Source organism: Bubalus bubalis, chromosome 21 (assembly GCF_019923935.1).
Source record: "Bubalus bubalis isolate 160015118507 breed Murrah chromosome 21, NDDB_SH_1, whole genome shotgun sequence".
NCBI classification, from domain to species: domain Eukaryota; kingdom Metazoa; phylum Chordata; class Mammalia; order Artiodactyla; family Bovidae; genus Bubalus; species Bubalus bubalis.
Window position 1 is genome coordinate 53,916,445 of NC_059177.1, and position 27,645 is coordinate 53,944,089.

At 48.4% G+C, this 27,645-nt stretch overlaps 1 protein-coding gene and 1 long non-coding RNA gene across 2 annotated transcripts; both read left to right on the forward strand.

Annotated features, from left to right (window-relative positions):
* Nucleotides 1–9,919: 9,919 nt before the first annotated feature.
* LOC102413782 lies at nucleotides 9,920–15,919 on the forward strand. The gene is made up of 2 exons (XR_003105697.3): nucleotides 9,920–10,308; nucleotides 15,736–15,919. It is a non-coding gene; the product is annotated as an uncharacterized LOC102413782 (long non-coding RNA).
* Nucleotides 15,920–22,756: 6,837 nt separating this feature from the next.
* Nucleotides 22,757–23,614, forward strand: LOC102413470 (cAMP-regulated phosphoprotein 19-like). Its single transcript, XM_044934332.2, has one exon. The coding sequence runs from the start codon at nucleotides 22,794–22,796 to the stop codon at nucleotides 23,130–23,132; it is 339 nt and encodes a 112-aa protein (XP_044790267.2). The 5' UTR covers nucleotides 22,757–22,793; the 3' UTR covers nucleotides 23,133–23,614.
* The last annotated feature ends 4,031 nt before the right edge of the window (nucleotides 23,615–27,645 follow it).

Sequence of the window (27,645 nt, forward strand, 5' to 3'; positions counted from 1 at the left end):
ATCCTGCTCTGGGTGCATAGAGATGGAGACATCTGACAAGAAACCTTGGAAGACTTCATGGAGGAGGAAAGGTTCAAAGAGACTTTAAAAAGAGGGCGGAGCTTCACTGCATGGACAGGGGAAACAGGGTTGTTCTAGACCAATTTTTTGGTAGCAAGGACAGAAAACCAACTCAGTTAGCTTCATGAAAAGAGTTTTCCTACAAGAAGTACATGGACTAAACTGAAAATGGGAGACTTGGTAATCAATGCAATTCCAAGGGCCCATCCTTCCCTCCACAGATTTCTTTCTGCTTGGGTTTTCTATTTTCCTCTCTGAGCCCTCTGACCCCACTCTGCCATATTTCTTCTCTAACAGACAGAGAGCACGGACGACGTGCCAGGCACTCTTCTAAGGGCTTTAAACAACATTAGCTCATGGAACTCTTCCAACAACCCTTGGAGACAGGCCCTATTCGCACCTCTGCTTTATAAATGAGAAATGGGGCACAGAATGGTTGCATTAGTTGGACAAAGATACACAGCCCATGGGCAGTGGAGCCAGGATTCGAACGGGCAGGCCAGCTCCAGCTTCTGCTCACATCCACCATACACGGCCACCTCCTGAGAGGTCAAATGGCAGCTGATGCCCAGTGTGGTCAACAGCCCAGGATGTGGTCTGATGGCAAATGTCTTCCCAGCAGGCTAACAGTTATCAGTTGTGCCAATCAGATTTTCTGAGCTCTCAAATATGGACAGTAAAGGCCAATGAGTAGAGAGAAGAGAAGAGGGCAGGCCCCAAGCAAGTACCCAGTTCCCAGGTGGAGATTCTCAGCTCCTCCCACTGTACTCTCACAGGCACGTATATGGATTCTGGCCTCGGTAGACCCAATTCCATGGGTTTTTTTTTTTTTTTTAGGACTGGATCTTGGGTTTCCCTAGCTTTCTTTCTTTTTTTGTTTTTTAAAAAGTATTTATTTGGCTGCACTGGGTCTTAGTTGTAGTACCCAGGATCTTCAGTCTTCCTTGCAGGATGTGGGATCTTTCAGCTGTGGAATGCAGGATCTTTAGACGTGGCATGCAGAATCTAGTTCCCAGACCTGGGATCAAACCCAGGCCCCCTGCACTGGGACTGTGGAGTCTTAGCCACTGAACTGACAGAGAGGTCCCTTCTCTGGCTTTCTGAGCTCAGGAATCCCTACAGTAACTACACTTGCCGTTGGTCGATGTCACTGGGGGGGAGTTTCCTTTTCTTGGAATCCGGGAAGCCCACCTCTCCCCCTGCCCTGTCAGGCAGTCTAGCCTGAAGAATAACACTAGTCCTGGCTTGGTTATCTACTCACTGGCTGAACTGGGCAAGTCACTGCCTCTTTCTCTCTGCCTGGTTGGCTGTGGCTGCACAAATGCTAAGGTTTTCGGGTGTGGTTCACTGGGATGGAATTCGGGTGGAAGGGGGTGCACTGGCTCATCTGACGTCTCAGGCATGTGAAGAATACAGGGATAGAGGAGATGACGGTAAGACTGCTGCTGACACCATTCCTGCTTTAGAGAGAAAAAGTAACACCCTGAGGTGGTTGTTGTTTGTGCGCATGCCCAGTCATGTCCGATTCCATGACCTCATGGACTGCAGCCTGCCAGACTCCTCTGTCCATGGGATTTCCCAGGCGAGAATATTGGAGTGGGTTGCTATTGCCTTCTCCAGGAGATCTTCCCGACCCTGGGTTTGAACCCAAATAGCTATGTCTCCTGCACTGGCAGGCAGGTTCTTTACCACTAGCACCACCTGGGAAGCCCAATATACTTAGGGCAAGTCGTCAATTAAAAAGATGAAAGTCAGAGGGCCTCATTGGCAGTAGTTAAGGAAATCCTCATCTCCTGTAGCTAAAGGGCAGATGAGGAGCGTCCTTTGTTATTGTCTAGTCGCTCAGTCATGTTTGACTCTTTGGGAACCTATGGACTGCAGCCCACCAAGCTCCTCTGTCCATGGAATTTTCCAGGTAAGAATACTGGAGTGGGTTGCCATTCCTTTCTCCAGGAAATCTTCCTGACCGAGGGATCAAACCCAAGTCTCCTACATTGGCAGGTGGATTCTCTACCACTGAGTCGTGGGCTTTCCTTGTGAAGGGCAGCCTTGCTGCTGCTAAGTTGCTTCAGTCGTGTCTGACTCTGTGTGACCCCATGGACTGCAGCCCACCAGGCTCCCCCGTCCCTGGGATTCTCCAGGCAAGAACACTGGAGTGGGTTGCCATTTCCTTCTCCATTGCGTGAAAGTGAAAAGTTAAAGTGAAGTTGCTCAGTCGTGTCTGACTCGTAGCGATCCCATGGACTGCATGCAGCCTACCAGGCTCCTCCGTCCATGGGGTTTTCCAGGCAAAAGTACTGGAGTGGGGTGCCATTGCCTTCTCCAGAAGGGTAGCCTTAGGTCCTAATTATAAGAGTAGCAGAACTTGAGAGAAGTTGATTTCTGAGCCTCGTCAAATCTCTGGTAGGGAAGGAGTGGGACTCTGAGACCCTGGATGGGAATCTCTAGGTAGAGGCACTTGGAAAACTCGACCTCTGATTCTCTGGAAACCTTTGCGGCCTCAGGAGTGACTCACTGTCCCTCGATAGAGGAAGCACCTCTGCTTTCTCCGTGACTGAGCAGAAGCTTCACATGAGACAGAGGCCTCGCAAGACAATGCTTGCCCTCCTCAGAACCTGCCCTACCTCCCCTCCTGGCAACTAGATCGACAGCTAGGGTTAACTTTCAGCCTCTCTTGAATCTTAGCATAGCTAGTTTGTTTGGATGGGGAAGTTCTGGCCATGCGAAGGAAGGAGACAGATTATGTGTGGAAGGACTTGCAGTTCTTGCCTAATATGTACAAGCAGGATCTGGGAGAATAGGCCTGAAAGGGGATCCTCCTGGTGCTGGATCAAGGGGGCCAGAATCTAAACTAAGTAAGGAAGAGTTTGTTGATATGAGCACACTCTCCCATGACACAGGAGTTAACACCCAGAAAAGGTCCTAGGATCTTGTTCTGATACTCGGCTTGAGATTGAGACAGGTGGGGGTTTCCTGGGGCCTGGGACCCTTTGCTGCAGTGCTTGCACCTGGAAAAACATCTCCTCGAGCAACAGAATAGAAAGAAACTATGAGGGACTATGGAGAAGGCAATGGCACCCACTCCAGCACTCTTGCCTGGAAAATCCCATGGACGGAGAAGCCTGGTGGGCTGTAGTCCATGGGGTCACTAAGAGTCGGACAAGACTCAGTGACTTCACTTTCACTTTTCACTTTCATGCATTGGAGAAGGAAATGGCAACCCACTCCAGTGTTCTTGCCTGGAGAATCCCAGGGACAGGGGAGCCTGGTGGGCCGCCGTCTATGGGGTCGCACAGAGCCGGACACGACTGAAGCGACTTAGCAGCAGCAGCAGCAGCAGCAGCAGCAGCCACAGCCTGAGGGACTATGCATGCACAGCTGGGGCAAATTATGAAGAACAAGATACAAAGAGACCCAACTGTCGCTTCTGAAAAGCTGGGAGCAAAAACAGGGTGTTGGGCAAAAGCAGGGTACTGCACACATCCCCTGCACTCAACATCACCAAAGGGTGGGCAAACCACTTAAGATACCCCTCCAGCCTGACCCCTGGACACACCACATGTAAAGGAACCAGCTCCACCCACCTTGGGGAGTGAGCAAGGGAACCTGCTGCTTGTTTTTGCTCCCCATTTCTGGAGCAGGGGCCCCAGTAAAGTCTTGCTTGAATTTTTTATCTGGCCTCTTATCAACTTCTATTTATTAAGGAGGCCAAGAACCCTGATTGGTAACGAGATGACCCTTGGAAGCTGGAAAAAGTAATACCTAATACAGTAAATGGGCTTCCTAGGTGGCTCAGTGGTAAAGAATCCACCTGACAATGCAGGAGATGCAGATTGGACCCCTGGGTTGGGAAGATTCCCTGGAGGAGGAAGTGGCAACCCCACTCCAGTGTTCTTGCCTGGAAAATTCCATGGACAGAGGAGCCTGGTGGGCTACAGTTTATGGGGTTGCAAAGAGTCAGACATGACTTAGCGACTGAGCATGCACAGACATAGAGTAGAATGAGATGATGTTCTCAGGAATATCTAGCTGTCTAGGCTCCTTTAGACTCTATTGTGGCAGAGAGGTGAATAAACATAGCCCCAGAGCAAGACAATGAGTGTACACTGTTGTCTGTCCCAACTGAATATAAACGAATCTGTGTGGAACACAGTACATTTGCCACACGCCTTACCAGCAGCTATGTAATCTGCTCAAATAAAGATACCGTATCAGGTTTGGCAGTTGCAATGGGGCTATTGCTTAGAAATTTTGCGGTAGACTATTGTCATCAGACTATAGTCAGTCTGGCTTTTGCAGAGGCCAGGCCACTGAATTCAATGGAGGTAGGTGGGGGATGACCTTCAAGTCTCTGTGGGTGGCCTATTCTCTGTCATCCTTCTGAAATGTGATATCATTTGTGACTCACTGACCTGGCAGGAGAGGGTATAAGTTTTCACTTAGTCTTTGCTACAAAACATAGCTCTTATTCCTCTTTCTCTACTGATCAAGGAACCAATGAGATTTATTTTCAAGTAAGCCCACTGCAATTAAACAACTGGAAGCTGGAGAATGACTACTAGATAGGTCCATGGACCCAGTGGACCCACTGTGAGATGAACCTGGGCTGCAGCTTCATTTACTAGCTGACCCTACAAGCCTCAGTCTCACAGGGGGAACATGGTGGCTGTTTGGTGCCCAAAGACCTAGGCATTCTCTTTCCCCGTTGTGTGTCACCTGAACTATGTTAATTCACCCCTCTGCCACAATAGAATCTAAAGACACCTAGACCAGTGAGATATTCCTGAGACTACCATACTGTTCTACTCTATGGGCATGTGTGCTCAGTCAGTACTCATGTCTGACTCTTTGCAACCCCATAAACTATAGCGCAGCAGGCTCCTCTGTCCATGGGATTTTCCAGGCAAGAATACTGAAGTGGGTTGCCATTTCTTCCTCCAGGGAATCTTCCTGACCCAGGGATTCAACCTGCGTCTCTGGCGTCTCCTGCATTGGCAGGTGGATTCTTTACTACTGAGCCACCTAGGAAGTCCTGTTCTACTCTATAGATGACATTATATAAATTGGATCAGATGTGCAAAAGTAATGGAAGTACATTGGATTCCCAATCACTACAAAGAATGGGTCACACAAAGACTCACGGGTGCAGAGGTTCTGGGACATAGGGAGACATTCTGTTCAAAGTAAAAGATAAAATTTTGTCTTTGGGCCATGTGACCTGTAAGATCCCATGCTGCCAGAGGTGTTTGAGGTAGAAAAGATGCTATGCAGAGCCTCTGTGTGTCCCAGAAAGAGATGCACAGCACAGGGACTTCCCTGGTGGTCAAGCGGTTAAGAATTTGCCTTCTGGACTTTTTTGGTGGAACAGTGGATAAGAATGTGCCTTCTGGATTTCCCTGATGGGGCAGTGGATAAGAAATTGCCTGCCAGTGCAGGGGACATTGGGACATGGATTTGATCCTCGGTCCAAGAAAATCCACATGCTGCAGAGCAACTAAGCCCATGCGCCACAACTACTGAGGCTAAAGCTTGTGCTCTGAAGCGAGAGAAGCCATTACCATGAGAAACCTATGCACTGCAAACAGAGTAGCCTTCATGCAGCAACGAAGACCCAGGGCAACCAAAAATAACAGAAAGAAAAAAAAGAAAAGAAGCTTGAAAATAATGCACCTTATAACACAGGAGATGGGGTTCCATCCCTGGTCGGGGAACTAATACTCCCCATGCCAGGGGGCAACCAAGCCTGTGCACCGCACCTACAGAGCCCGCGTGCCAGCAAGCTGTGTGTAAGATCCCGCACACTGCGACCAAGATCTGACACAGCCAAAAACAAATACATATTAAAACAAAACCAAATGGGCCTTCCTGGTGGCTCAGTGGTAAAGAATCCACCTGCCAGTGCAGGAGACACCGGTTCGATCCCTGATCTGGGAAGATCCCACCTGCCGAGGAGCAACTAAGCCCGTATGACACAAATTTTGAGCCTGTGCTCTGGAGCCCAGAAGCCACAACCACTGAGCCCGAGCACCACAACTAGGGAGTAGCCCCTGGTCTCTGCAGCTACAGAAAAGCCTGCACAGCAAAGAAGACCCAGCAGAGCCAAAACTAAATAAATAAATACATAAAACTACTAAAAAAACCCAAAACATACAAAAAAGAGATGCACAGCACAAACCCATGGGGTTCGGGAACAAGGTCATCCAACTGCAGGAAAGATCTACATGCCACTCAGAAAGAAGCACCAAGCATATTACTGTACCTAAGTAGAGACTGACCAGATGACCATCTGGCAGGACTGGCCATCATGAGGCATGTAACATCAGACCCACTAGTTCATTAAGCGGGCAGACTGAAGAGCAATCCTTCACATGATGGGAGAGGGACAAGCAGGATCAGCTGTAAATTGGGCCGGAAGGGACAACTAAGCTGCCTGACCAGGTGGCACGGACCTTCAAGCCACACATCACTGCTGCACGGGTGTCTCTCCTTCAGCTCACCCCGCTGGCCCCGTGTGGGGTCCCCATGGCCAGCCGACAGAGGAGAAGGCCTGAGCTTGGCTGCTGGGTTATTAACTCAGGGTGTGGGTACCAAATGCAGGGGACTGCTGTAACGCTGACGCACACAGACAGGAAGGAAAAGACAGGAGAGTAAGGGAATGTCCCTGATGGGTGAGGCTTTGGGGCAAAGGGTACCATCCATCCACCCTGCATGGAAAGAGAGGGGCTTGAGGCAAGAATATACACAGATGCATGAGCGGTGATAAAAGACTTGGCAAGTTTTGCAAACAAGTGCATCTGTAGCATTTTCCTAAATTCCACGAGTGATATTTTATGCTATTTGTTTTTCTCTTTCTGACTCACTTCCCTCTGTGTGGCAGCCTCAGTTCCATCCACATTCCTGCAAGCGGCACTCTTTTGTCCCTTTATGGCTGAGTAATATTCCATTGTGCATATGTACCATACCTTCTTTATCCATCCCTCTGTTGATGGACATTTAGGTTGTTTCTCACAGATGTAGAGAACAAACATGGATACCAAGGAAGGAAGAGGGCGTGGGATGAACTGGGAGGTTGGGACTGACGTATATATACTACTATGTATAAAATAGATAACTGGTGAGAACCTACTGTATAGCACAGGGAACTCCATGCTCTGCGGTGACCTAAATGGGAAGGAAATCTAAAAAAGAGGAGATATATGTATATATATGCCTGATTCATTTTGCTGTACAGTGGAAACTAACATAGAATTGTAAAGTAGCTGCACTCCAATAAAAACTAATTTTTTTAAAAAAGACTTAGCCAGTTGATCGGAGGCCTGGGAGGGGCAAGACTGGAAGATCAAGAACAAAAAGGCCTGGGGAAGAGGCCTACAGTGGACCAATGGGTGAAGGATTTCCATGCCATTTGTTAGTGCCCATCGTGAAGATCTGCTCCAGAAGAGGCACTAAACACCTAAGTGAACAGGATGACTTAGCCGGATGAGTCAGTCTCTGCCGCCGACCACTGAGTGTTTGCACTGTGGGCTTGTGAATGAAGTAGTCATGTGGCAGAGATGGAATCAGTGGGCACCCTCTTACCAAAGCTCATCTAGTCCTTGTTCCCGCTAGTGTGCTACCTGCCAGCAGCAGACACCCCTGAGACCCCCACCCTGAAAAGCCCCATCACACTTCCATCTATTCCCTCCCTTGTACAACAAGAGCTGTACTTAGTGGGCTCCTTGTCATCGGGCATTATCAGCTAATAATTGTCCTCACTGTCCAGAGATTGTACACTCATCGGTAATTACAGAGTGCGAGCTATTTTCTGCAGAGGCCTGTTCAGTGCAGCTCACTTTATGAAAGGACAGGAAATTGTCTGCCCTCCAGGGGTGGAGCAGTGTCTGGGAAAACACCAACATGGTGGAATTAGGGGTCCTTTCATTCTACCAATAAATAAATTCTACCAAAAAATAAAATGTATTTATTTGATTTATTATTATTATTTGGCTGCACTGGGTCTTCACTGGTGCGCTTGGGCTTTCTCTAGTTGTGGCGAGCGGGAGCTACCACGCTGCGGTGCACAGGCTTCTCACTGCTGTGGCTTCTTTTGTTGCAGAGCACGGGCTCTAGGTGAGCAGGCTTTAGTAGTTGTGGTGCAGGAAGGCAGACCCCTTCCAGGGCCCGAAACTGGGTTCTTGTCTAACACTCGGAAATGAGTTGTCCGAGGAGACACATGTGCTGACAAAGCAAGAGATTTTATTGGGAAAGGGCACCCGGGTGGAGAGCAGTGGGGTAAGGGAACCCAGGAGAACTGCTCTGCCACGCGGCTCGCAGTCTTGGGTTTCATGGTGATGGGATTAGTTTCCGGGTGGTCTTTGGCCAGTCATTCTAATTCAGAGTCTTTCCTGGTGGTGAGCACATCGCTCAGCCAAGATGGATGCTAGCGAGAGGGATTCTGGGAAGTGGACGGACAAGCGGTATTTCCTTTTGACCTTTCCCGAATTCTTCCGGTTAGTGGTGGCTTATTAGTTTCGTATTCCTTATCAGGATCTCCTGCCATAAAACAACTCATGCAAATGGTTACTATGGTGTCTGGCCAGGGTGGGCGGTTTCAATCAGTGTGCTTCCCCTAACCGTTGTGGTGCGTGCCCCGTGGCACGTGGGCTCTTACTGGATCAGGGATGGAACCTGTGTCTCCTGCGTTGCAAGGCAGGTCCGTATCCGCCGAGCCACCAGTGAAGTCTTGAAGCGGTACCTTTTGAGGAGTGTTTGTGATATGACTTAATTTCCCAAAACGCACCAAGCAGGGCCCCAAATGGTTCTATATCCCACTGCAGAGTGCAATTCCTAGATCCTGATCGTCATCTTCCTGGCAGGCAGAGAAGAGCTAATTGCAGTGAAAGCCCCAGTAACTGGTGCCTGGTACACTCCCAGCTGTATTACCCCAGACCTTGGGATAACTCAATGGAAGACAGAATTTCCCTATGTTACTGGGAGGACATGAAGCTTCAAGATGCAACTCCCAGGGTCTTCAGCTGTCACCAGATTCTGCCTCATCCCCCACCTGCAGAGCCACTGGCCAGGGCCTGGCTTTGCCAGCAGCGTCCTCTGTCCACCTGCGGTTTGGATGTAAAAACCTATCTGTAGTTTCATCATTTCTGTCTCACATTTAGAAGCCTAGGATTTGAGGCTTGCTTCTTTTCCTTTCAGGAGGTGAATCTTCATTTGAAGCCCATCTGGAAAATGGACCAAATGAAGCTGCTCAGAACTTAACCTCTGCTTCCCCAGTCCCATAGATTTCGAGCTCTGTTTAAAAGAGGTGGTGCATGTCCCTGGGCCTGGTGAGAACACTGGCCTTGTGACTTCCATGATGAAAGGCAAGAGCTTGGATGCAACACAGGTCACTCCAGCCCCACACCTGGGCAGCTAACCCCTCCTGGGGGTGGCTCTGAGCCAGCTGCCCGGGGCTGGGCACATGGAGGGATGCGTGGACAGGGTCTATCCCCACCAGGCTTGCATCAGCACGTCTTGCCATCGCAGTACCAGGGAGGAGGAACTGATGCCAGCACGCAGGAGGGAAGACACTGGGACTCTAAGCCCCCTGTGCTCCACTCCAACCTCATGCACCCATTTAACAGATGGTGCTCACTTGAGCCCCATGTCTTGAGCCCCATGTCACCCAACTAAGGCTGAAGAGCAGGAAAATGGGAAGAATACTAAACACGATCTGAAAACAAATACTTGGCAGCCTGAATCTCTGGGGTGGGAGGTCCAGTCTCCTGATGGCCCCCAATCCAGCCCTTCGCATAGAGCTATACCTCATAGGTCTTCAGAAAGCGGTGGGTGGTGGAATGTCAGAATGAAAGAGGCCTGGAATCCTTGTGGTCAGGATTCCTATTCCCACAGGCTTCATATTAAGCCCCATTGTCCATCTCTTTCTTTCTAGATTCCCCAGCCTCTAGGGGTAGCTTAGCCCTCCACCCTAAGAGAAACCGAGACAGGAGTGAGTCAGACATTCCTCCCTTGCCGACTCACCCAGACTGCCTGGGATCAGAATCAGCCAACACCCATTGCAAACTCACTGGTTACACCCGCCAGCCTCACACTGATACCCACCCAGCTGTGCCTCTAAGGGTGGTGCGTGGCTTGCTGTTTCTCGGAGGCCCACACCCTCTCTGCAGCTTTACCCTCTACTTTAACCCTCCTACAGAAGCACAGAAACACGTGATCCTGGCCCCTGGGAGGCACCTCCAGTTTCTTAGGAGTCAGGTAAGTCAAGGCTGGTTTGTACTCTGCATATTTCTGGGTACTACTGTTTACAGTGAGAAACAGACAAGCCCACTGTTACTGCCAGGAATGAAGCCACAGTAACAGTGTAACAAAATCCCTGTGTGTTTACTTGGCAGGGGGCAGGAATCTGTTGTATCAGAAATCCTGACATAGGGGGAATACTGCAACTTACACAGAAATCTTGCTCAGAGCCTCCTAGCAGACAAGGGGAAAAGTGATTGATACTGCTCTTATTATCAAACAAAAAAAGTACACCATACCTGCTCAGGGACCCAGACTTTTGGCAAATTTTTCTAACCCAGAGAGGACTTCGGAAGAATAAGCAAGGAGGGAAAGAAAGGAAAGCAAACTTACTCCCAGCCTTGATGCCTTGACTACTAAATGCTAATTATCACCCAGAGAGAGCATGGAATAAGCAGGGGCAGAAGCATTCGTGGAAAGTGTTACAAAATTTACCAAGTTATCTTCCTGGTGCAGTTTCAAAATCTACTGTGAAGCCTGCAAAAACGCACATTTGTGATCCCAATCCTAGACCCATAGAATTGGAATATCTGAAGGGAGGGGCCCAGGAACCTCCATTTCCTTTGTATTCCCCCATGTGACTCTTAAAAGCACACTGAAATTGGATAACTGATTTGGAGTGCCTTATACTTGGAAAGGGGCTTCCCAGGTGACTCAGTGGTAAAGAATATGCCTGCCAATGCAGGAGACATGGGTTCAATCACTACGTTGGGAAGATCCTCTGGAGAAGGAAATGGCAACCCACTCCAGTATTCTTGCCTGAGAAATCCCATGGACAGAGGAACCTGGTGGGCTACAGTCCATGGGGTGGTAAAAGTTGGACACGACTTAGCAACTAAACAACAACAACAAATACTGGGAAAGTGCATTAAAATTTGGACCAAAGAGTACTTCCTCTTCCCCCACAAGCATAGCTTTGAGCAACAAAAGATGGCCCCACTCCCAGGACCACACCAGCTGAGATGTTTGTCAGCCAAGCTTGCACACTTGTGCTCACCACTCCCAGCCCTGCCCTGCTGGCTGAGAAGTACATGTCAAGAGGGATTAAACATGAAAGGATTTTATCAGAGGAAATGCATGTGTGACAGGAAATAAGAGAGGGATCAGAAGAGGATTCAGAGTGAGCCTGACCCCAAGTAGGGTTATCGGAGGTAGCAAATACACAGCTACAATGCCCAGTGTGAATTTCAGATAAACAAATACATTTTTTAGTATCAGCAAGTCTCATGCAGGACTGGGGACATGCTTATATAAGAATCGTTTGTTGTTTATCTGAAATTCAATTCACCTGAATGTCCTATAGCTTTTTGGCAGGGGGGTGGGGGTGGGAGGGCGCGACGGGGCGGTGTCCTATAGTTTATCCAGCAGCCCTAACTCTGAGGAAAGGAGAAAGGTAGGTTTACTGGCAGCATCCTAAATTGCTGGGCTGTCTAAGGAGGTTCTGCAAAGCCACCGGGGAATCCTTGAGCCAAAGTTATGGGACATCTGAGGCATCTCCCAAAATAGTATTCCTTCTGCACTATTGACAGGTCGTGGGAAGTGCCATGGCCTCAATACAAATGAGGGGTGGAATAAGAATCCAAAATCCAGGGTCTGGGGCCCTGGGTTGGTTAAGTTCCCTGCAGTGGGAGGTCTTCAAAGCACAGACTCAGGGCCGCCACATCCCAATACAAAGTCCAGTGTGGCTGAGAGGTCAGCAGCAGGTGCCACTGGACACATGTCTTCCAGACCCAGCTCAACTGCCTTGAAATGAGGTCAAGAAAAACATCTCTGCCCCAGTTCCTCCACCCTCCCTCCCTGCCCCACCCCACAGGTACACTGGAAAGAAAAATGGGTGATGTGGCTAAGTACTTCTTCATCCTCAGATCAAAGGGTGGGTGTGTGCTGAGTGGACCAGGCTTCATTCAGGCTCAGATCTTGTCTGGGGACTGGGACACGCTGCCTCAGCCCCACAGAGACTACCTCCACCCAGCACCCCTGGCAGATGTGAACACATTGAACGCCCCTTTTCCACAAAGGTGAAATCACGGGTCTGAGAGCATCTCAGGTCCGTCTCTGGGAAAGCAGAACCGAGATGCCTGGAGAAGAAGAGGGGAGAAGGGCGGGAAGAACCACAAGTGTGCAGGTCTGGGGAAGGGTGGGTGCAGCAACTGGTGGGAGAGAGTCCTCCGCCCCTCCTCTGGGGCAGAATGACACAGGGGAGTTCATCAGCCAGGGAGCTGATTAAGGGCAGCACTCTCCAAGCACCCCTGCAAGGTGGGGAGCAGCTCTATAGCACCACCGTGCTTGTAAATCACATCCCTAGGTCCTCTGATATTTCTCCCTCTAAAAGGCAATTCCGGACTTCCCTGAGGATCCAGGGGCTAAGATTCCATGCTTCCAATACAGGGGCCCTGGGTTCGATCCCTGGTTGGGCAGCTAGATCCTACATGCCACAACTACGAGTTTGCATGATGCAGCTAAAGATCCCATGTGCAACATAGACCTGGTGCAGCCAAATAAAAATATATTAAAATTAAATACAGATATAAATAGTAAAATAAGTTTTAAAATAAATATATTTTTTAAACTATCAACAAAAGGCACTTCTCCTTCAATTAAGTATGGAGGTACTCAGTGAGTTGCTCTCAATAAATAAGATGTGGCAGAAATGATGGTGTGTGATGGTATATAAGACTAGGACATAAAAGATGTCGTGGCTTCCTCCTTGCTTTCCCTCTTGACCTGCTTGCTCTGGGCAAAGCCCACTGCTGTGTCAGGGTATACACCAGCAGCCCTGTGCAAAGCCAAGTAGTAAGGAAGCCCTCCAGCCCCTATGCAAATCCCAGTGGTAAGCGAGCCCGCCAGCCCTGCTTGAGCATTCAGATGACCGCAGCCCCAGCCAACAGTTGGAGTACAACCTCACCAGAGACTCAGAGTCAGAGCCACCCACAGAAAGCGGCTGCCGGATTCCTGACCCACAGAAATGCTGAGATAATAAAGGTTTGTTGTTTCTCTCTTTTAAAGCAACATTACTTTATTTGGCTGCATAGGGTCTTAGTTGTGGCATGTAGGATCTTCAATCTTCACTGTGGCATATGGGATCTAATTCTAGTTCCCTGACCAGGGGCTGAATCTGGGCCCCCTGCACTGGAAGTGGGGAATCTTAGCCACTGGACCACTAGGGAAGTCCCATGTTTGTTGTTCTAAGCCACTAAGTTTTGGGGTGATTTATTATGAAGCATTAGGTAACAAATATAAGGACTGCAGCTACAAGTTCAAATGGCCACTCTGCACCCTTGGACAGATTCCCACAGACTCCCCAGAGAGAACACCGACCTGGAGTCAGATGTGGCCAGCCGGGGTGCCCTAAGGGCAGGCAAGGGGCCTTCCCAGCCTTAGGGAAAGGAACACAATCACATTTCCTTCCAAACACCTTCTATCTTACACCAGCCACAGGCTTTCAGACTTAAAAGTCAACCTGTTGTCAGCTTTGTTCTCTGGCAAGGGTCCTGGTCCCGCAGGCTGGCTTGGGAAAGCCCTTAGAGCACAAGTGAAGACATTCAAGTTCGTGCAGATCTCCTCCAATCTCTTCACCAGCTCTGTACATCCCTCCCCTAGCTTCTGCATGCCCTGTTCCTGGGGGCTGGCCCCTGGCTCTAAGATGACACTGCGGCCACCTCGTCCTTACAGAGAGCTGGGAGCTCCCTCTGGCTCCCCGGCAGCCTGTGACCAAGAACTCCCTAGTGGGAAGACAGACACCAGCTCCTTCGCCTCGAGGTGAGGACAAGCCCAGGGCTCCCTGATGTCTAGGATCAGGCCAAGACTGCGCTCCCCCTGAACTCTCCCCCTTGGGTGGAGTGATGGTGATGTTGGGGAGGTGGCTCCTTCCCATCCCTCTCCTGCTTTCCCCACTGCCTGACCAGGTTCTCCTGAGAACACTCCCTTCAGAAACTGCTGGCATCAGGTTCTTGACCAAGTTCTGGAAGACTCTGTCCTGAGACTGTGAAAACACAGGACCTTCCAAGAGTCATGCAAGAGTTACCATCATTAGACACACACTTAGGAGTTGGGCTCTGCCCTCCATCTTCAGAGCCAGAGGTCAAGAGGAGTATTTGGGGTACCAAATCACATCTGGAGAAATTGGGCATTTGAAAGACTAAGAGACTGGCCCAAGGTTCACAGCAAAGAAAAGTACTAGGACTCAGGTCTGTTCCTCTAAAACCATGCTCCTGGTTGGACCTCGCTGCCTCCCCTATCTGGGCTGCTTAGAGTGTTTCTACATGTTTGTCTTTTTAACCCACAAACCCAGACCCACTTATCCAATTACCACTAAGACCACACACGCTCCAAAGAATATGCAGTCCTCAGGGCTTGCTCGTGAATGGCAGCGCCAGGATTTCAAACCAGATTCCAAACCAGGATTCCACACAGAGTAGTGGAGGCAAGGCTGTAGTCCAGCCCGGTGTTACGATGTGGCTGGCTGTGACCATGGATGGTTGAACACTCTGCCCCAAAGGCCCTGGCAAGGCAGAGAACCACACTTTCAAAGGAAGCCACAAGTCCCAGTTTCAGACACCCAAAGGAAAGGCTCTCCATTCGGGGCACTGGAGGTGACTTAGGGGGATGAGCTGAGACTTCTCAATGTCACCCTGCCTTCTCCAGAGCATCTTGGTCCACCCTATTCTCATCTTCATGACCTCTCTCCCCCCAGTGACCCTGAACACAGAGCTACTCCACCCCTCTGGGCCTTGGCTTGGGCTGGTCCCCTTACCTACAGCGCCCTCGTCATGCAGGCTTCACTCTGTAAACAATCTTAAACCATCTATTATTGCATGCTAGTGTGGCACAGCGGTGAAGCGCTTGGGATCAGGTTCTGAGAGCCTCTGGTCTGGGCTCTGCTCCAGGTTCAGCTCTGCTCCAGGTTCAGCTCTGCTGTGGAACAAACACGTGAATGGGAGTGAGTTACCTTCTCTACAGCTCTCGTCATTAAGTTCTGGGTAGATGGCCTATAGACAGGGCCCTTGAGAGGCAGAGTGGACTCCTAAAGTTTAACTTTAGTTGCTATGGCCTGACTCATTGTACCTCACCTAGTGTGGCAGAAGGTGCTTTGGGAGACAGAGGGACTACACAGTGTTGGCATTAATCACTCAGACTGCCTCCAGTTGACAGCCTCTTCACCGACAGTGTGGAGTTCAAACCCCAGTCCCTCCCTTTCCAGCTGAGGAACTTTGGGAAAGGCTCTGATTTACTTTTCAGGGCTGCTGGAAGGACAGATGAGTGTTTTGGACAGTACAAACCAATTGCCACACAAATGGGAAATATTGGTGCCAAAAAGGGGCTTCCTGGAGATGAAACAGGGGCAAAAGTATGGCTTTCTAATGGTGACATCTCACTCATATGCAGGACAGAGGAAGAGCTGCCTTTAGAAGCAGATGACTTACAAGTTCTGGGGGATCCAGCTTTGACAGTCTCACATAAAGCCATTCTGGGCCCAGCCAAGGAGCCATCACCCCTAAAGACAAAGAACCCTGTAGAAGTTGGGCATTCAGAATGAAGAGTTCTTAATAAAATAAAGCTTTCGTTTGGACTTCTCTGGTCATCCAGTGGTTAAGATCTACATTTCCACTGCACGGGGCATGGGTTTGGTTCCTAGTTGGGGAACTAAGATCTCACATGCTGCAGGCTGCAGGAAAAATAAAAATAAAGCTTTCATTCAAGAAAAGCTGAGTGTGGAACTAAGCCAGACACTTACATGTTTTGTAGAGGCTCATTTACACTTACGACAACTTTGCAAAGAAGATGTCATTGTACCCACTTTATAGGTGAGGAAAGTAAAGCTCAGAGGTGTGGCTACCTGCCCAAAGGTTCACAGTCCATTACAGGAAGTGCCAGGATTGCCACCCAGAGGAGCTGGTTCCAAAGTGGAAATAACTGTCACCCATTGCGTTTACCATCTTCCTCTCTAACATTATCTTATTTGACCTTAATGTCAGCGTCTGAGATAAGTGTCCCTGGCCCAGGTCCAGCTCATGGTGGTGCACCCATGGAGCCAACTGGTGGTCATGTCTCTAGTTCTCAGGTGTATAAGGTACTGAGTGGATATACGTGGGAGTAAAAACCACGCTTCAGGTTTCTGGACTGTGGGGTGGGAGCCAGGATGGTGGAAAAGGGGAAGGTTCAAAGCTGCCCCCAGCCATGTCACATCCTTAGGAGAATGGTGGAGACTAGTGCTCTCTCAGTGTCCTAAAAGATACAAGGATTGCAGCCCCCTATCTAAGCCACAGGGTACTGGAAGATGGCAGTGAACTACCTCAAACTTAATCATGCAACTAAGCCCAAGTGCTGCAACTGCTGAGCCTGCGCCACAACTCCTGAAGCCTGGGCGTCCTAGAACCTGTGCCCCGCAACGAGAGGCCTGCACACCGCCACAGAGATTAGGTCCCACTCACTGCAACTAGAGAAAGCCCACGTGCAGCAATGAAGACCCACACAACCAAAAATAAAGAAACACATGTTTAAAAACATATAGAGTGAAATAAAAAAAGAAAAGCCAGCTGGTAGCCCCAACAGCTGTTACCAAATGCAGTATCCTTGCTAGAGCAGATTAACAAGACATAGTATGCAGCTATTGGTCTGGCAAATGCATTTTATATTGGATAGTTCAGATGGGAAAGAATCTTTTTACAATGTAGGAGACCTGGGTTCGATCCCTGGGTCAGGAAGATCCCTTGGAGAAGAAAATGGCAATCCACTCCAGTATTCTTGCCTGGAGAATCCCATGGAGAGAGGAGCCTGGCGGGCTACAGTCCATAGGATCACAAAGAGTCAGACACGGCTGGGACTAACACAAGAAGAACCATCCTTCTCAGAAGAGGGGATCAGAGAAAATTCACTTTCTCTGGGGATGAACAGCAGAACACACTGATGAGCCTGCCAAGGGCTAGGTCACCTCTCCTGTCCTCTGTCATCACATAACATCCAAAGGGATCTGTCTCACCTGTGCCCCAGAGCCCTGCAGGTCCGCTGCATTTTGAGATCATGTCATCAGAATAGAGGATCGAGAGGTGACAGGTATGTGAGAGATGTTAGTAAGACACACACACTCAAGAAGGTGAGGGATAAATCCTAGGCGGACTCAGGTACCTACCAGACAGAGCAAGTGTTTATGGGTGTGGGGACACACCAGAACATGCCCTTTGACATAAAGAACACACTGGAAAATTAATGGAGAGGGTGCCTGAGAGGATGGGGTGCCATCCTGCAAGAGGCAGTATATAACCTGGTGCCCTAAGTCAGTGGGCATTGCATGGGGCTATGTCTCCATTAGAGGGGTTACATAGTCTGGAAACCAAGAGCGGGGAGCAGAGTGGTTCCAGTCACTGTCACTTCTGGGAACCCAGATGGAAAGCACATGTCTCCAGGAAAGTTTAGAAACCCTGGTAACCAGAGGAGAAACACTTGCACTGGTGAGAGCGAGGATTCCACCAGACCCCAAGCTGTCCAGTCACTTTGGGCTCCTCGTGCCAAGACACTGGCAGGGAAGGACAGGAGTCCCCTCCCCGACTGGGTAATAGACTCTGGTCATCAGGAGACAGTCTAGCTGCTGATCCACAGTAGGGGCAGGAAAGAAGAGGTTTGGCACCTAAGTGGTTCACTGGGACAGCTCTCAGTTCTCTCGTCCCCAGTTTCAACAGGAAATAAAGAAATGCATGGACCAAGAAGGGCCTGGTAATGAGCAGTACAGACCTCTCAAGGATGAGGGTCTCATTCACCACCACCCCCATCCAAGCCACCTAACCAGTGGGGGTGCCAGCTCAGGGCGCAAGGCGGTAGTGCAAGAGAGGGTGAGGGTGTCAGTTATACCCTCGAGACCAGCTGCAGGGAGGAGGGAGCTGAATTCTAGGCCTCCAAGCTTCCCCCGCAAGAGTGCCCAAGAAAAGAGGCCCAGTGGGGACTGGAGGAGCTGCTTCCCAAAACTTATCATATAAAACTGGTGAATCTGGGTTACCCTGCTCAGCGGTAAGGAATCCGCCTGCTAATGCAAGAGACATGGGTTTGATCCCTGAGCCAGGAGGATCCCACATGCGGTGGGCCAGTTGAGCCCATGTGCTACAACTACTGAGCCTGTGCTCTGGAGCCTGGGAGCTGCAAGTACTGGGCCTGTGCACCACAAGCTGCTGCAGTCTACATGCCTAAAACACCTGCTCCACAGGAGACGCCCTCGCACCGCAACTAGAGAGAAGCCTGCACAGCATCAAAGACCACGCACAGCCATTTGTAGATAAAATTATTAACACACACACACACACACACAAAAATGGACGCATCTGAATCAGTTCCAATGAGGTGGATGAACCTAGAGTCTATTATACCAAGTGAAGTAAGTCAGAAAGACAAAAATCATATATTAACGCATATATGTGGAACCTAGAAAGATGGTATCAACAATCCTACGTGCAGGGCAGCAAAGGAGACACAGACATAAAGAACAGACTTTCGGACCCAGTGGGAGGAGAGGGTGGGGTGATTTGAGAGAATAGCATTGAAACATATACATTGCTGCTGCTGCTTACTCACTTCAGTCGTGTCCAACCCTTTGCAACCCCATGGACCATGGCCCGCCAGGCCCCTCTGTCCGTGGGATTCTCCAGGCAAGAATACTGGAATGGGTTGCCATTTCCTTCCCCAATGATAAAGTAAGAAGTGAGTGAAGTTAAGTCGCTCAGTCGTGTCTGACTCTTTGCGACCCCATGGACCGCAGCCCACCAGGCTCCTCCATCCATGGGATTTTCCAGGCAAGAGGACTGGAGTGGGGTGCCATTGCCTTCTCCAACATATCCATTACCACATGTAAAACAGATAGCCAGTGGGAGTTTGATGTATGACACAGGGAACCCGATGCCAGCGCTCTGTGACAATCTGAGGGATGGGGTGGGGAGGAAGGCAGGGTTGGGGGAGGTCAGGAGGGAGGGGTCACATGTATGCCTATGGCTCATTCACAAATGTGGCCGTTGCCACAAATTTTGATTTATGGCAAAAACCATCACAATGTTGTAAAGTAATTATCCTTCAGTTAATAAATAATTAAAAACCAAACAAAACCAGTGAATCTGAGTAGTGTGAGGGATGGTGGACATTGAGTGAACCGCTCAGATATCTCCTTCCTCCAGGAACGGAGACTCGCTCCCCCGCCTGCTGGTGGCTCATGCTGAGTCTCTCTGGGATCCATCTTCTGCTGCAGTGATGCCCTTAGCCAAGGCTGAGATGTGTTCAGAAGGGCTGCCTGCATCTAGAGCCTGGTCACGGTGACCAAGCAGCCTCGTGCCCATACAGGTCCACTTGGAACCAGAGCTCTGCACTGGCTGGACCAAAAGGTGAAAGCTAGTTGCACAGTCATGTCCAACTCTTTGCAATCTCATGGACTGTAGCCTGCCCAGCTCCTCTGTCCATGGAATTCTCCAGGCAAGAGTTCTGGAGTGAGTTGCCATTTCCTTCTCCATTTCCTTAACTGCACTGAGGCCTTTGTCGAGACTGAATCACGTTCAACCTTGCCCTCCGGTCAAGCCTGCTCTCTTCATCCCCTAGAGGTCTTGACCCTAAGAGCTCTCTCTTGTGAGCCTGGATTTTGTAGATAAAACGATGCCAATCTGTTTCCCCTGAGGGGCTAACTTGAGACAGGGATCCTCATTCAGCCAGGCTCTGCTGAAGGCTTCCGAGTATGAATCTCACCCCAAGCTCAGGGTAGCAAGAAGTAGGATTTTATTTTTCTACAACTTAACCCAACTTCCACAGAAGTCCCATTCTGCTGAGTTCTGGATGCTTCCCCCGCTGTGAGGTCCAAGTTCAGGGTCTCACACTGTGCCCAGATCCTTTCTGGACAACCCTCCGGAAGTTCCATCCCCAACACCCACCTCAACTCTGTCCTTTCCAGCCTCCTCCCCGACCCTACCTCCAAACCTTTCTCCCAGCTCCAAATGTTTTCCCCCAAAAGTTGTGAATAGAGGTGGGGCAAATGCAGCTCATGGAATTAGCCTACGTTCTAAATTCTTAAACATAAATAATTACAAATTAAGAAATCCCACATAAAAATCCATTTTTCTTTCCTGCTTCTAAGGAAAAAAATCAGATGATCTATCCTTCAGTTCCCCTGGTAAAAGCTTGCTGAGGCAAGAAGGAGCTGCTGCCCTTTTGGTAGACCAGATGGCTGGGGTCCTTCCTACGGTCTAGATGGCCTCCAGCCTGCTTCTCTCAGCCACTTTGCCCACCTGGTATCAAAGCTTAGCCCTTGCTGCTTTTGGGCTTCCTTAAGGACTCAGGATTGCAGTTTTGGGAATTAGGCCTGATTTTCACTTCTGTTGCTCAGGCAGTGGTGGGGGAAGGAGTTGGTGGTGGTGAGAGAGAAATGTCAAGAAAGTTCCTTGAGGTGCCTTGTGAAAGTTGGCATAATTCAAAAGTAGAAAGAAGAGAGGGCATCCCAGCAGGTGAACCCACCTGAGCAGAGGCTGTCTGTAACCTCCCAGGACAGAGTGAGGGGGCCTGTCTGATGAAAGCACGGGATGGAGTTTATGGAGCAGTGGGGGAAAGGCTGGGTGGGAAAATGGACCAGATGACAGGCAGCAGCCTTGACCCACCCAGATGCCAAGCTTGTGGGAAGCTGGAGGCAAAAAAAATCCATTACTTCTCCAAGTGTCCTGTATTTCTGAACAACACAAAAGGGAAGCAAGTGGGTTCACCCTAAACTGTCCTCTGCACCCAGGCCTGCAGCAACCTGAAAGGAATTCAGCTCTCCCAACAAGTCTAGCTAATGTTTAGTTCAAGGCTCTGTGTCAGGCCCAGGGAGGAGAGGGTACAAGGAAAGACCAAGAGCAGAGGTTGGAAAACATACATGCATGTTCTTGGACATTTCCTCACATCGATGGTGAATTCTAACTCCCCTTTCCTTGTGTTTGGGTCCCTTTAGTTACAAGGTTCTAATCAGTAAAATGGGCTTCCTAGGTACCGCTAGTGACAAAGAATCCCCCTGCCAATGCAGGAGATTTAAGAGACACAGGTGTGATCCCTGGGTTGGGAAGATCCGCTGGAGAAGGGAATGGCAACCCACTCCAGTATTCTTGCCTAGAGAATCCCATGGACAGAGGAGCCTGGCGGGCTACAGTCCATGGGATCACAAACAGTCTGACACGACTGAAGTGACTTAGCACACACAATCAGTCAAGAACTGTGGGGATGACACTGTGTGACTTCTGAGGCCAGGTCATAAAAGGAATGCAGCTTCCTCCTTCCTCTCTCTCTCTATCCCTGCCACCTGGCTGTAAGGAGGCCCAGGCCATACAGAAAGAGGCCACCCATGAGCCAACAGTCCCACCAAAAGCCAGTATCAGCAGCCAGCGTGTGAGTGAGGGTCCTTCAGACAATTCCTCTCCTGCCCTAGCCTCTCACTGCCCCAGCTGTCACCATAAAGTTAAGCAAAATAGAGGCAGTTTTGCTGTTTTAGCCTCCAAGTATCAGAATGGTTTGCTGTGCAGTAATAGGTTAAGTGGCCTGAATACACAGACCCTGTCCCCGGATGATAGACAAAGCCACTTCTGGATAACTCACAGCCGAGCACAGTGTCTGGAACATCCTAAGTGCTCCTTAGCTGCCAGGGCTGGTGGAGGGTTCTGGACAGGACAGAGGAAGCCTCTTGCCTATCAGAGCACTCCTTATCTCTTAGTATCCATCTCATTCCCCACCTGCACTCCTGCAGGGACCAGCAATTCCTTTCACCTACTCAGAGCTTCAACAACCCTGGAGTAAATGACTCAGACTTCAGCAGTGAACACTTCCCGCTTGTCCTCCTGCTAACATTGGGTGGGTCTCCACCTGCCTTCCCTGTGAGATGGTGGCTTAGCAGGAACCGACTTCCCAGATGAACAGCTACTAATACTTCCTGTGTTTTTTAAGTTATAAAGGCAAGACAGCTACATTACAGAAAATGTTAGAAAAGCAAGAAAAAATTACTCGCAACTTCAACGTCCTGCCCTGCCAGCTCATTCTTCTCATCTTTGTGTTTTTCCCCCAAACCTACACCTTAAAAAAAAAAAAAAGAAAGAAAGAAAGAAACCTGTTAAGAGTCATGTTTTCCATTTAATTTTGAATGTCGCAGCACATGCTTTTGTCATAATTATCTTTTTCCTAATGAACACATAGCAGCATGGAGTACTTGAACCACATTTTCTGTAATTGTTACTCCGCTGTCTGGCATTTAGGTGGTTTCCAGCTTTCCTCTGCTGTAAACTTCTTCCTGCCTAGAGATCTGCCCACAAGCAGAACTGCTTTCTCAGGACAAAGTCCTTGGAGAGAAATAACTGGGACGGAAGGTATGGGTATTTTATGGTTCTGGATATGCATCCTTTGTCAACTGATCACAGTGACTTTAAAAAATTTGAAATTGTGGGAGAAGCGGAGTAAGAGGGAGCAGTATGTCTGCGGAAGTCCCCGAGGCAGCCTCTGCAGAGGAACAGAAGGAAATGAAAGATAAAGTGACTAGTCCAGAGAAAGCTGAAGAAGCAAAATTAAAAGCAAGGTATCCTCATCTGGGACAAAAGCCTGGAGGTTCCGATTTTTTAAGGAAACGATTGCAGAAAGGGCAAAAATATTTTGATTCTGGGGTTTACAACATGGCTAAAGCAAAAATGAAGAACAAGCAACTTCCTACTGCAACCCTGGATAAGACAGAGGTCACTGGTGACCACATTCCCACTCCACAGGACCTTCCTCAACGGACACCATCTCTTGTTGCTAGCAAACTGCCTGGCTGATTAAAAAGAGCTGAACTGCATGAATCTTCTAATTCCCATTATTTCTCAATATGTTACTCCTCTGCTTTTAATTTCCTTTTACTCCCTATGTCATTTGAGAGTGATGGCTTTGCAGGTAGTGGTAGTGTGTGCTGCTATTTTAAGGGAATATACATGTGTAGAGTTTTTGATTAGTTTAACAGTGCACTGATGAAAAGAACATGTTAGAGCAACATAAAGTAATCTACTTGAAAATAATTATATATATTACCTAACTCCTAGTGTAGGGATGGATCCAACAAGTAACTAACAAGTTTTGCAGTTTTAATGTTGGCTCTTTAATTCATCTTAATTATAGCTTTGTATGTTACTCTTATTTAATATAACCTCTACTGTTGGTTTCTTCTGGATTTTCCTTTTGGGTTTTGTAAACAGAAGTTTAAGACCACAAGTTAGAAGAGAGGTCACATATTTCAAACACAAATAAATGGGGCTCCAAAAGATTTGTATCCTGTGCTTGAATGTGAATGGCCTTAAATATGTTTCAGCTTTAACAATAGAATTTTACTTGGGCAATATTTGCCCATTCTGGTGTAACTTACGTGACTCTGTTGCTTAACAGCTGCTGTTGAAGCTAGTATTCTTATTCAGTTCTATAGTATTCAGAATACCTTTTGTCATTGAAGATGTGAATGAAGTGTGCATGTGCATCGACTGTTGAATTCACTTTTGTGCCATTTTTGTAAATACAATAGTTTTGCACAACCTCAAAAAAAAATTGAAATTGTGATTGTAATAGCTGCTATTGTTGTTATTATGAACATATAAGTTGACTGATGTAGAAAATATGGAGGGAAGCAAATCAAAACCACCCATATTTTACCCAGCTAAGGACAATCATTCGGAGAAGGCAATGGCAAGCCACTCCAGTACTCTTGCCTAGAAAATCCCATGGATGGAGGAGCCTGGTAGGCTGCAGTCCATGGGGTCGCTACGAGTCAGATGTGACTGAGCAACTTCACTTTCACTTTTCACTTTCACGCAGTGGAGAAGGAAATGGCAACCCACTCCAGTGTTCTTGCCTGGAGAATCCCAGGGACAGCAGAGCCTGGTGGCTGTGGTCTATGGGGTCACACAGAGTCGGACACGACTGAAGCAACTTAGCAAGGACAATTATTATCAGTAACATATTGGTATATTCCTTTCCTGTATTTATTTTTCTTTATGTAACCTTACGGGTTTTTTTGGTTTGTTTCAGTGCATGTGTGAATTAACATAATTCTGATGATACTCTAAATAAATTGGAGATGACAGTTTTCCTTGAGCATTACAACTAAGCATTTTCCAGTTTATTGCTCACTCTTCATAAGTTATCAAGTTTAAGAAATGCATCATTTCCCACAAGGTAGATGGATCCTCATTTACTTGCCCATTATCCTATTTGGGGACACTTTAACTGATATCAAATTTTTGCTTTTAAAAACATTTTTCTTGAATAAATTTGCAAATTATGATCTAAAAAGCAATTTGTAAGTTAGGAAAATTGAAAATTATGGATACTCATGATAGAAGACTTGACTAATTGGTCTTAATTGTGGAACAGATTAATTTAAAAATGCTTTTCTAGACTCATGATTGGAATTTAAGTAACCAAGGGTGTTTTGGGGTTTTCTTTCATTTTTAACTTAAAAAATTTTTCTTTTTATTTATTTGTCTGTGCTGGTTCTTAGTTGCAACACACAAGACCTTTAGTAGTGGCGTGCATGACCTAGTTCCCCAACCAGGAATTGAACCCAGGCCCCATGCATTGGGAGTTTGGAGTCTTAGCCAGTGGACCTCCAGGGAAGTTCTTGTTTTGTTCCATCCATTGGAACCTGAGACACTTGCTTTTCCAATGGCTTTGCCTCTTGCTGTGTGACTCTGGGCAAGTTACACAGCCCCTTGGGACTGGATAAAATGAGCAAGCTAGATGATATTGGCCCTGGTGCCCGGGGCCCAGGCTGGTTCCTTGTCCTGAGCCTACACCTTTGTAAATGGGGCCTTCATTAAGGCTCGTCAGTCACCAGGTGTCAGCTGTCACCTGCTTCCTTCCTCCCTGAGTCACAGGGCAACCTGGGGGCATGCACTGTACAGTCTGCAGGCTCCAGGGTGGCTGGCAGCAGTGCCTTAGAACTGAAGTGTGTTTGATTAACCATTAAAAATGACTGATGTTGCTTCCTATGTACAGACACTCTGAAATAATCAAAACTCTTGTTAGGATGAAGGGGAAAAAAATCCTTAGGGGTAGAACAAGATGATAACATGTTATTATTTGTATAAAAATAAAATAGAGAGCCAGACACTCGTCTGAAAAATACGTAAAGAGCTGGGGACACAGAGGGAAGCAAAGGGCCTCACGGTGACCAGTGGGCATCACAAGAAGCGTGGATGCTTGCTTCTCAGATAGTCACTTTATTTTACACATAGGTAAGAGTTTGCTCGTTGAAGAGGCCAGCTGGTGAATGACACAGACATGGCTGGATGAAGTGGAGCTGGTTTTCCCAAACGCTTCCTGGGCCCCTGGGCTGACCTGTATCTGAGAGCTCACCTCCTTACCTCTTCACGCCTGACCCCTGCTCAGCCTCACCAACAGACCAGCAAGGGCTGAACCATCAGAAACTACAGCTAAAAAGAGAGATGGACATAGAGAAGGAGTAGGGATATAGAGGGAAGGGAGTGAGAAAAAGAAAGAAAAGTGGCCATCGTCTGAACAACCAGAAAGAACTTGGCAAAGTTTTGATGATGTTCCATTTACAATGAGCCTTTGCATATGATATTCTTTAAAGCAGCCTGCCTTCCGGATGTCTTTCTGTCTCTTAGCAACTCAGAACGGCAAGGCATTATGCCTGCATAGGATAAGAGCTGGGATCCCAGTTGGCCCAGGCTCCAGTCCCAGCCCCATCCCTCCAGCACAGCAACCGGCGGCCAGCCACCAGTCCCCAGGAGCACTGGACACCAGAGCCCCCGAGAGAGCTCACCCCCTGAAACGAGCCACTTCAACAACCGGACAAGGCTTTGGAGTAAAGGCCTGGGATGGAAGATAAGAAGGAGCAGAGTCAACATTTCCAGATGTCTTTTTCCTATCTGTTGGGATTAATCTTCAGTGACAGAGCAATTAAACTGCACAGAACACGTGGGGAATGGATATGAAGCAGGTGTTCTGAATAATACGGGGAGGCAGAGGGGACTTCGGGGACTGCATGGAGTGCCCAGAGTCCCACCCGAGGCAGGGGGCAGAGGGGACCCTTGAAGACAACCAGTCTCCTGGAACTTGAACACCACTCACTGCTTTTGAATCTTCTGGCTGGTACTTTGTCAGCCTCCCCTGTTCAAGAGGCTGGTTGGAAGACAGTTGCTTTCTTGCTCTCTCTCCACTTTTCAGCTAGAGTCAGGAACTCTAAGCAGCAGGCAAGGTTGGTTTGATCACAGAAAAGTTCTCTTCTGTCTTCCTCCCTACTGCCTCCTGCCACTATAAGGACCTGAGCTAGTCACCATCTCCAAGTCTTTTTTTTCATATTTATTTATTTATTTTTGGCTGTGTTGGGTCCTAATCATGATGCAGCAGTTGTGGTGCACATGCTAAGTTGCCCCCAAGGCATGTGGGATCCTAGTTCCCCAACCAGAGATCAAACCCGTGTTCCCTGCATTAGAAAGCAGATACTTGACCACTGGATCATCAGGGAAGTCCCTCCAAGTCTTTTTTACCCCTGAAAAATGACTCAGGAACCAGAGATTAAAATGTTGTCTTTGTAGTAACAACCGATGCTTTAGAGTACCTTGCCAAGTGCCAGGTCCCAGGTTCAGTGCTTTATGGGTAATACCCCATCTGATACTCATGACCCAATCAGTTCAGTCACTCAGTCATGTCCGACTCTTTGTGAACCCATGAACCACAGCACTTCAGGCCTCCCTGTCCATCACCAACTCCTGGAGTCCGCCCAAACCCATGTCCATTGAGTCCATGATGCTATCCAACCATCTCATCCTCTGTCATCCCCTTCTCCTCCTGCCCTCAATCTTTCCCAGCATCAGGGTCTTTTCAAATGCGTCAGCTTTTCACATCAGGTGGCCAAAGCACTGGAGTTTCAGCTTTAACATCAGCCCTTCCAATGAACACCCAGGACTGATCTCCTTTAGGATGGACTGGTTGGATCTCCTTGCTGTCCAAGAGACTCTCAAGAGTCTTCTCCAACACCACAATTCAAAAGCATCAACTCTTCGGTGCTCAGCTTTCTTTATAGTCCAACTCTCACATTCATACATGGCTACTGGAAAAACCATAGCCTTGACTAGACGGACCTTTGTTGACAAAGTAATGTCTCTGCTTTTGAATATGCTGTCTAGGTTGGTCATAACTTTCCTTCCAAGGAGTAAGCGTCTTTTAATTTCATGGCTGCAATCACCATCTGCAGTGATTTTGGAGCCCAGAAAAATAAAGTCAGCCACTGTTTCCACTGTTTACCCACCTACTTGCCATGAAGTGATGGGACCAGAT

Bases quoted from the DNA above. Each gene is read 5' to 3' on its own strand.
- LOC102413470 (XM_044934332.2), top strand. From the start codon at position 22,794: ATGTCTGCGGAAGTCCCCGAGGCAGCCTCTGCAGAGGAACAGAAGGAA.